General features: G+C 43.4%; 1 protein-coding gene across 1 annotated transcript in view; it reads right to left on the bottom strand.

Moving 5' to 3' along the window:
- Positions 1 to 3360, bottom strand: part of LOC133654324 (copine-5-like) — a 174938-nt gene extending 171578 nt beyond the window's left edge. The window contains exon 1 of the mRNA XM_062054637.1: positions 2631 to 3360. Within this exon, the coding sequence (XP_061910621.1) occupies positions 2631 to 2740 (110 nt within the window). The 5' untranslated portion in view covers positions 2741 to 3360. The remainder of the gene's footprint in view (positions 1 to 2630) is intronic.
- Between the last annotated feature and the right edge of the window lie 7358 nt (positions 3361 to 10718).

Below are 10718 nucleotides of genomic sequence, written 5' to 3'. Positions count from 1 at the left end.
GCACACGCTCAATACACTTTGTGTGTAGCCTTGGAGGCACCACCTTTGTCGGCCTCACTTCTTGTCTGCCGCGTTATTTTGATCAGGAAACACGGAATTTTTGTAATTTTGACCATGAAAATGATCAAAATATTTAGGAACCACAGCAAAATCACATAGAAAGCATAGCCCAAAAGAGAAATATTAAAACTTATTTTTTTTAATTTAGAGATGTCCGCTAATGGCTTTTTTGCCGATATCCGATATTCCGATATTGTATAAATCTTAATTACCCATTCCGATATCAACCGATACCGATATATGCAGTCGTGGAATTAACACATTATTATGCCTAATTTTGTTGTGATGCCCCGCTGGATGCATTAAACAATGTAACAAGGTCTTTCCAAAATAAATCAACTCAAGTTATGGAAAACAAGGACAACATGGCACTGCCTTTATTGATTATTGAAGTCACAAAATGCATTATTTTTTTTAACATGCCTCAAAACAGCAGATTGGAATTTGGGACATGCTCTCCCTGAGAGAGCATGAGGAGGTTGGGGGGGGGGGGTAGCGGGGGGTGTATATTGTAGCGTCCCGGAAGAGTTAGTGCTGCAAGGGGTTCTGGGTATTTGTTCTGTTGTGTTTATGTTGTGTTACGGTGCGGATGTTCTCCCGAAATGCGTTTGTCATCCTTGTTTGGTGTGGGTTCACAGTGTGGCGCATATTTGTAACAGTGTTAAAGTTGTTTATACGGTCACCCTCAGTGTGACTTGTATGGCTGTTGACCAAGTATGCCTTGCATTCACTTGTGCGTGTGAAAAGCCGTTGATATTATGTGACTGGGCCGGCACGCAAAGGCAGTGCCTTTAAGGTTTATTGGCGCTCTGTATTTCTCCCTACGTCCACACGGACGTAGGGAGCGCCCCCACTTTTAAAAAGTCATACATTTTAGTTTTTCAAACTGATACCTATAATTTCCGATATTACATTTTAAAGCATTTATCGGCCGATAATGTCGGCAGTCCGATATTATCGGACATCTCTAATTTTATTACTTCGTTTTTGAAGTAATAAATGGTTAAGCCTTTTATCCCTCTGGTGGCAAGGTGAGGCACTGCTGTACTTGCCTCCCCTGACACTGAGATTATATATATATATATATATATATATATATATATATATATATATATATATATATATATATATATATATATATATATATATATATATATACATATATATATATATATATATACATATATATATATATATATATACATATATATATATATATATATATATACATATATATATATATATATATATATATATATATATATATATATATATATATATATATATATATATATATATATATATATATATATATATATATGTATATATATGTATATATATATATATATACACGTTATGTTCCAGCCTTATTCCAAAATGGAAAAAAAAAATGTCCTCGAAATTCTACAAACAATACCCTATGACAATGTTATGTGACAATTATTTATTTATTTACTTGCTAATTTATTTAAAATAAAAAGATCACATGTACATACGTATTCAGAGCCTTTGCTCAATACTTTGTCGAAGCACCTTTGGCACCAATTACAGCCTCAAGTTTAGTTTTTGTTTTTTATACGATGCCACAAGCTTGGCACGTCCTATATTTGGGTCAGTTTCAGCCGTTCCTCTTTGCAGCACCTCTCAAGCTCCATCTGGCAAGTGTCGGTTTTCATCCAGGATGTTTATATAAAAGTATATACAGTATAAAACAAAAAAGCAAAGAGCATCACCACCCCCACCCTGCATAGCCCTTTGGATTTATGTTTACTTCTTCTCCAGCTGCCCTCTGGAAAGATCATACATCAGCATCACCACCTGAAGAGTATTGGAATCATGCAAAACTAGATTAATGGAGTACGTAAATTAATTGCTCGTCAGCAATGCATGATCAACACAAACACATCATTATTACCACAAAAGGCGAAAATAATAAAAATGTCATTAGCATGAACCTCATTTCTTTTTGTTTTTCGCTTTGTTTTTGTTTTTTATCTCTGGGGATGCGGTACAGTAGCAAGCGCTGTCTGACAGACAGTGCATCAATAATGCACACAGCTCACAAACAGGCTCCACTTGGATGGCTCACAAAGCTAAGACCAAGCATGAAAGGATGTGTGAGCCTTTGAGTGTGTGTGAGAGAGGGCGTTGAAAGCCTTGATTTAAAAAAAACACAAAAAAAACATTTTTTTTGAAGCAAAAACTAGTCACTTATTCTGAAGTGTGTTGCATAATTATCTGACTTCACTTAATGAGCATATAATAAATATTTACGTCATACACACCAAAGAACACATGTTATCTTTAGAAGCTGTGTTACTTTGTTGCATGCATGGTTTCTTTGCTTTTTATGATTAAATGCACCCAAATAGGAAACGTGTTATATTGTGAGTTAAAAACACATATTTCCAGGTTAAAAAAACGTGCACAAATAACACAACCTGTTCAACGTGCAAAAAAAATAAAAAATAAAAAAAATAAAAACATTCAAAGTAAATGTCCAAGGATGGGTGCGGTGCTCCGGCACAACTTTCCCCCACTTTCGGCCCTCCATCCCCGGGGAGACTCACCTACAGGAGACGGTGACTTCCACCTTTGTGGCGGGGATGTTGCCGGTGATGGGGTCAAAGTCATACACGGACGACATGTCCTCCAGCTTGTCCATGACGTCCCTCTCCATCACGTTCGCCTCGAGAGCGCGCGGCGGCTCCGGTCGGATTCGGGAGGCGCACAGTCTGGCCCCGAAGGAGCGCGACGAGTCTCCGACTCCGACTCCGGAGACCAGAACAGAGACCGGGTGGCCTCCGGTCCGCCCCGGTGAGGCAGCCACTTCAGAGATGGTTGCGGTGGGAGATGGAGGTGATGAAGGGGTGGGTGCAGGCGACACCCGCGATTGCAGCCGTGCGCTCGGTTATGTGTCCATGCAGGAGGAAGTTCTCTGGTGGGGGGAGATGAAGACTGCTCCTAGCTGTGCTGCTCTGCGTGCACACTGGAGCATGTGGAGAGACAACACAGCAGATGCACTCCAACGTACTCCTCCACCCAGACCCAATCACACTCAAGTGTTGGAAACCCTGCCCGAAGAAGAGGCGCCGCAGCTGCTCCGAGTGTGCGCACTGGTGCTTCAATTACGCACAGATTTAGGAGCGGAACAAAAATAAAACATGGACAGGCTTCACTTGCAAAAAGATGCTGGTGCCAAATTGAGTTTTCATATATGGGATTGCCAAGTGGCTGACTAGTTAAAAAAAAAAAAAAAAAGGCATAAAATGTGGAAAAAACATGCATTGTTTTTTTAGGGGTGTCAAAAAAATTATCGATGTAATCGCGATTCTTATTTGTAACGATTCTAATCGATTAAAAATGGATCTGTCCTGTCCAGCCACTCATGCAGACAAATCTTATTGTTGATGTAGGGGTGACATACTCATTTTAGCTCCGGACTATTAAAATAATGGCATTATAACTAAAAAAGAAAGACAACTTCAGATTGTTTTGTTTGTCTTATAGGCCAAAAATAGAACAAAGACATTCTGAAAATATTACAATAAAAATATAGAAAAAAAAATACCGGCAGCGTTAAAGTTTAGATCCATGAAGGAAAGAAGAAAGTGAATGAATATTTTTAACTGAATTAATTTACGTATGCATAAAAATTTTCTTTTATATATATTTTTTTAATGAATTAAGTGTTACGTACAGCGGGGGAAGGAGACGACACCACAAGGAGGATCAAGTCAACAGGTTTATTTAAACCTTTGATGAGTGTGTGGGAGGTGTATGCTACTCTAAGTGTGTGGTGCCAGACGATGTGTAGAATTAATCATGTAAATGTTACCAGGGTTGTTGTAAGTGCGTGTTGGATGAATCTTTCGCTAGTCCAGAGGGGCGAGGCAAAGAGGTAGTCTGTGGGCAGGCAAGTGGTCGTGGGCTAGAGAGAGGCAACAAAGTCCATGTCCAAGCAGAGATCGAGGATCGAGGGATTCAGTCCAGAATCCAGAGGGAAGTTGAGGTACACAACTCGAACACGGGGAAACAGGAACGACACTGTGGAGAACACAACGGACATGAGACACGGGACAGAGAGGTAGCAAGGAGAGCAAGTACCCGGGAGGGGAAGCCAGAGACGGGATGCTTACTGCAAAGAGTTAGACTACGTTCCGGCGTAGGCTCCTTGGTTCTGCTGGTCTTTATCTGCTTGTTGTAATTAGTCCCAGGTGCGCAGATTGAAGATTGCCTGCAGCTTTGTCGTTGTGTGGGCGTGAAGCGCCCAGCGCAAGCAGGGGCGTGTCCCGGTGTGTTGCCAGAAGAGTAGCTGGCAGACCAGACTGCAGAAGAAAAGCGGGTTTGAATCCACGCTGTGACAGTACCCCCTTCCTTAGGCGAGGCACCCGACGAGCGCCGCGGAGCCTACGGTTTGGCACGGTAGAAATCCTCGAGAAGAGAGGGGTCGGCAAGGTAGGAGGCTGGCATCCAAGACCTGTCCTCCGGTCCGTATCCCTCCCAGTCGACCAAGTATACGAGCCCTTTACCCTGTCGACGGACCCTAAGGATTTCCTTAACCGTCCACACCGGGACACCATTCTCCCTAGGAGGGGTTTGACCTGGGATACGTGAACTACAGGGTGTCGCTTGACCGAGGGTGGGAGAGCCAATTTTACAGCTGCTGGGTTAATGATAGAAACAATGGGGTAGGGACCAACAAAATGGGGGGCTAACTTTTTGGATGGGACCTGCAGGCTGAGGTCTTTGGCGAGTAACATCACAAGTTGTCCCGGCTGATAAGAAGGAGCTGGGATGCGACGTTTGTTGGCGCTGCGGCACATCCTTTCCGATGCTCTCACCAGTGCCGCAAGGGCAGTTCTCCACACCCTCTGACACCTCTTGATGTGGGCCCTCATGGAGGGAACCACAATCTCCTGTTCCTGCTGTGGAAACATAGGGGGTTGATATCCCAAAGAGCACTCGAATGGGGACATACCGGTGGCGGAGCTCTTCATGGCATTGTAAGAGTATTGCACCCAAGGAATAAACTTGGTTCATGACGTCGGCTGTGCAGAAGTGGTAGGGAGAAAAAAGTCCACAAACAAGCCTTGGCTATCCACAGAAACCCACAAGAAAGTGAGTGAGAGAAGGGAGAAAAAGGAGGTAGTTAACAGATGTAGAACTAGAGCAGGAAAGGCAACAGCACAAAGAGAATATGAAGTAGTAAACAAGGATGTGAAGATGAGTGTCAGAAGGGACAAAAAGAAGTACATCGAAGTACAGCAGGCTGAGGAAGCAGCAGGAAAGAAAATCTGAAAAAACTCTATCTAACCACAAAGAAGCTCACCGGCAAATTGAAACAAGCCCAAATGCATATTAAAGACACAAATGGTCAGAGGTGGGTAGTAACGCGCTACATTTACTCCGTTACATCTACTTAAGTAACTTTTGGGATAAATTGTACTTCTAAGAGTAGTTTTAATGCAACATACTTTTACTTTTATTCGAGTATATTTATAGAGAAGAAACGCTACTTTTACTTCGCTCCATTTATCTACATTCAGCTCGCTACTCGCTACTGATTTTTATCGATCTGTTAATGCATGCTTTGTTTGTTTTGGTTTGTCAGACAGACCTTCAAAGTAGGATCTATCGCATGCCTGCGTTTCACCAATCAGATGCAGTCACTGGTGACGTTTGACTCCGTTTCACCAATCCGATGCAGTCACTGGTGACGTTGGACCAATCAAACAGAGCCAGGCGATTACATGACCGTCACACGTGGACCCCGACTTAAACAAGTTGAAAAACTTATTCGGGTGTTACCATTTAGTGGTCAATTGTACGGAATATGTACTGTACTGTGCAATCTACTAATAAAAGTTTCAATCAATCAATCAAAAGTGTGAAGGAAAAATTACACTTTTTTATTTCATCCGTACCTCTTTCAAAAGCCTCAAGACTGACTGCACAGTTCCTGTCTTCACATTAAAAGAGCCGCTCCATCGCGCCTACCCTAACAAAATAAGAGTCTCCGAAAGCCAGCGCAAACAAGCTAGCAAGCTACGGAGTTTGCCGCCAATGTATTTCTTGTAAAGTGTATAAAAACGAATATGGAAACTGGAGAAATAAGATGCCAAAAACCAACCACTTTCATGTGGTATTAGACAGAAAGGAGGAACTTTTTTTCTCCTCCATTTGAAAACGTGGACATTATCAGTACTGCTGTCTGATTCCAATCAATGCAAGTCATCAGAATCAGGTAATACACCAACTTATATTCTTGTCTTCATGAAAGAAAGGAATCTATATGCTAAACATGCATGTATATTCATTAAATCACCTTTAACATGTGAACAAAAACGGCAAAATAAAGAAATATAAATTATATACTGTATATATAATTTATATATATATATATATATATATATATATATATATATATATATATATATATATATATATATATATATATATATATATATATATATATATATATATATATATATGATATGTGTGTGTATGTCACCTCGACTTTGTCATTTATTAAGTAATTGATTAACGTTGAAAAACTTATTGGGGTGTTACCATTTAGTGGTCAATTGTACGGAATATGTACTGTACTGTGCAATCTACTAATACAAGTTTCAATCAATCAATCAATGCCTACTGAGCCTATGGTGCTGTTAAGTTATTGTGGCTCAATTTGCCTTATTTTTATTTTATTTTAATGTATTATTATTTAATGTATATTATTGTTTTAGTTGCTTAAGAGATATTCCTGGCTCTGAATTTGTTCATTGCTATTTTTATGTTTTTGTTTATTATTTGTTGTCGTTATCATTAAACAAACAGGTTACTCATCAGTTACTCAGTACTTGAGTAGTTTTTTCACAACATACTTTTTACTTTTACTCAAGTAAATATTTGGGTGACTACTCCTTACTTTTACTTGAGTAATAAATCTCTAAAGTAACAGTACTCTTACTTGAGTACAATTTCTGGCTACTCTACCCACCTCTGCAAATGGTACACTCCTCACAACCAAGGAAGATCAACTCCAGAGATGGACAGATCACTTTCAAGACCTACTCAACAGAGAGCCCCCTCAACTGACTGCAGATATTCCACCAGCTCCAATCATGCTTGAAATAAACTGCAACCCCCCCACCAAACTGGTAATCAGTAATGCCATCAAAGCCCTGAGAGCAGGAAAGGCAGAAGGGCCAGATGAGCTACCAGCAGAAGCTCTCAAAGCAGATATCGAAACATCCTCCAGCATGCTTTTCCATCTCATGCAAGCTATCTGGGAGGAAGAAAAAGTCCCAACAGACTGGACAGATGGCAACATCATAAAGATTCCCAAGAAAGGAGACCTCAGGGAGTGTAAAAACTACAGGGGAATTATGCTCCTCTCAACGCCAGGGAAGGTGCTCAACCATATACTACTAGAAAGGATGCGGAAATTGGTCGATGCACAACTGAGGGAAAACCAGGCTGGTTTCAGAAATGGAAGATCTTGTGCTGACCAAATTGCCTCCCTCAGGATTATAATAGAACAATCCATGGAATTGAACTCACCGGTCTATATTAATTTCATAGACTTTGAAAAGGCGTTTGACAGTGTCGACCATAAGACACTGTGGAAGCTGATGGCACACTATGGCATCCCACCGAAGCTCATCAACATCATCAAGAGCTCCTACCAAGGGATGCGATGTCGTGTCCTACATGACGGATGCCCATCGGAGGCCTTCGAGGTCCTGACTGGGGTGCGGCAAGGATGTCTGCTCTCGCCTTTCCTTTTCCTCCTCCGTATTGACTGGACCATGAACCAAACAACCAAAAACAGCAAAATCGGCATACAGTGGAGCCTTACCGAACAACTAGAGGACCTAGACTTTGCAGACGATCTAGCTCTCCTGGCTCACACTCACCAACAGATGCAGGACAAATCACAAAAACTACAAAGAACTGCTGCATTTCTTGGGTTTAAGATCAATTCACAAAAAAACAAAGGTCATGCATATCAATAACAAGAACAATACACCAATAACAATGGACAATAATCAATTAGAGGAGGTAGTCAGTTTTACATACTTGGGGAGCATAATCAGTGTAGATGGAGGGGCAGATGAAGATGTCAAATCCAGAATAGGGAAAGCAAGAACATCATTCAACATACTAAACAAAATATGGAGAGCAAAAAACATTTTTCTCAAAACCAAACTGAACATATTTAACTCAAATGTCAAATCCATTCTGCTGTACGGATCAGAAACATGGAAAACCACCAATAGCATACTCAATAAACTACAGACATTCGTAAACCGTTGCCTCCGTCGGGTCCTAGGAGTCTACTGGCCAGACACCATCACCAATGCCAACCTGTGGGAACTCGCCACACAAGAACCAGTGGAACTGCAAATCAGGAGAAGGAAGTGGAGCTGGATAGGCCACACACTCAGAAAACCCAATAAATCAATCACCAAACAGGCACTAACATGGAACCCACAGGGACAAAGAAACAGAGGGAGACCAAGAACAACCTGGAGAAGAAGCACGGAACAGGAGATGAGGGCTGAGGGGCTGTCATGGCAACAACTCGACCGAAGGGCACAAGACCGGAATGGATGGAAGGCTTTCGTCGGCAGCCTATGTTCCTCAGGGAATACTAAGGCCTAAGTAAGTAATGACGTGGGCTGGCGGTGTGCCACACAGCGGAGCATGGTCTCCAAACTCTGGTTGGTTCGTTCGGCCTGCCCGTTGCTCTGCGGATGGGACCCGAAAGTGAGACTGACCGAGACCCCGATTCCCTTGCAGAAAGCCCTCCATACCTTAAAGGTAAACTGAGGGTTCATTGGGATCCGATGCTGCTTGACGATGTGCAGGGTGAGAAGGTCAGCCGTCTCAGAGGAGGAAGGCAGTTTGCGAAGTGAGATGATGTGAGCTGCCTTGGAGAAACGGTCAACGATGGTCAATACGGTATTGTTACCTCGGGAGACAGGAAATCCTGTGACGAAATCCAAAGCAACGTGTGACCAAGGACGGGCAGGAATTGGCAGAGGGCGTAGGAGACCAGCAGGAGGTCGGTGTGACGGTTTGCTGCGGACACAAGTGATACAGGCTGCAATGAACTCACATGTGTCTGAAGCCATGGATGGCCACCAAAAACGTCTTCGAACGAACGATATAGTACTCTGAAATCCCGGATGGCAGGAGAACACACTGGAGTGCGCCCAATCCAGGACCCTAGATCGAAGTTTGAGGTGGACGAATAGCTTGCTGGGTGGTCCACCCCCAGGACCTGGATTGGAGCGAAGTGCATTCCTGACAAGATCCTCTACCCTCCATGATATCATCCCAATGATGCGAGCAGGAGGGAGGATGGGTTCGGGTATTGACGGACAGGTGGTCTCCTTCATGTGTACTCGGGACAGAGCATCCGCCTTAAGGTTCTTTGACCCCGGTCTGTAAGATAGTACATAGTTGAAGCGTGAAAAAAACTGTTGCCATCTTGCCTGGCAGTTGTTTAATCTTCGGGCTGAGCGGATGGCGAGAAGGTTGCTGTGGTCTGTCAGGATCTGGAATTGGTGCTTCGCCCCTTCTAACCAGTGTCTCACTTCCAAAAGAGCTTTGTGGACTGCCATGAACTCTCTGTTTCCTGCATCGTAGTTCCGCTCAGCCGGGGAGAGACGCCTGGAGAAAAATGCACACGGGTGAATCAGATTGTCAACTCTAGAATGTTGTGAGAGGATGGCACCTATCACCCATCCACCTCAACCAAGAAGGGGCAGTCCCAGTTAGGGTGGACTAGGACCGGAGCAGAGATTCTCTTCTTAAGTCCCTCGAATGCTCTGCTGGCCTCCGGAGTCCAACGGAATGGCGTATTGGTAGAAGTCAGGGCATTGAGTGGTGCGGCAATCCGGCTGAAGTTGCGGATAAAGCGACGGTAGAAGCCAGCGAAGCCCAGGAACCTCTTTAGTTCCGTCCTAGTGGAAGGTTGTGGCCATTCCAATACCGCCTTTATCTTCTAGGGGTCTTTATCTTCTGACGTGAACCCTCTCGACAACGAATTCCAAAAACTCCACCGATGATGCGTTAAAGCAACACTTCTCTGCCTTGACAAAGAGTCGATTCTCCAGCAGCCGTTGCATGATGAGACAGACGTGCTGCTGGTGCTCCTGCGGGTTGCGTGAGAAGACCAGGATGTCGTCCAAATAGACCACGACGAACTGGTCCAACATGTCGCAGAGGATGTCGTTCACAAGGGTCTGAAATACGGCTGGGGCGTTGGTAAGACCAAAAGGCATGACCTTATACTCATAATGTCCCATATGCGCGTTGAACGCAGTCTTCCACTCATCTCCCTTCTTGATCCGGACCAGGTGGTAGACGTTACGTAGGTCCAACTTGGTGAAGATGATGGCGGGGGCCAGAGGCTCGAAGGAGGAATTAAGCAGAGGCAGGAGGTACTTATTCCTGATCGTAATGTTGTTGAGGTGGCGATGGTCAATACAGGGTCTCAAAGACCCATCCTTCTTTGCCACAAAAAATAATCCAGCCGCCACTGGAGATTTAGACGGGGTGATGATACCTGAATCCAGTGAATCCGTAATGTAGTCCCTCATGGCCTCCCTCTCGGGAAGTGACAGGTTGTATGGACAACTGGA

Source organism: Entelurus aequoreus, linkage group LG01, assembly GCF_033978785.1.
Source record: "Entelurus aequoreus isolate RoL-2023_Sb linkage group LG01, RoL_Eaeq_v1.1, whole genome shotgun sequence".
Taxonomy (NCBI): domain Eukaryota; kingdom Metazoa; phylum Chordata; class Actinopteri; order Syngnathiformes; family Syngnathidae; genus Entelurus; species Entelurus aequoreus.
Note: the sequence above shows the minus strand (reverse complement) of the source record. Positions and strands in the feature narration are given on the sequence as shown.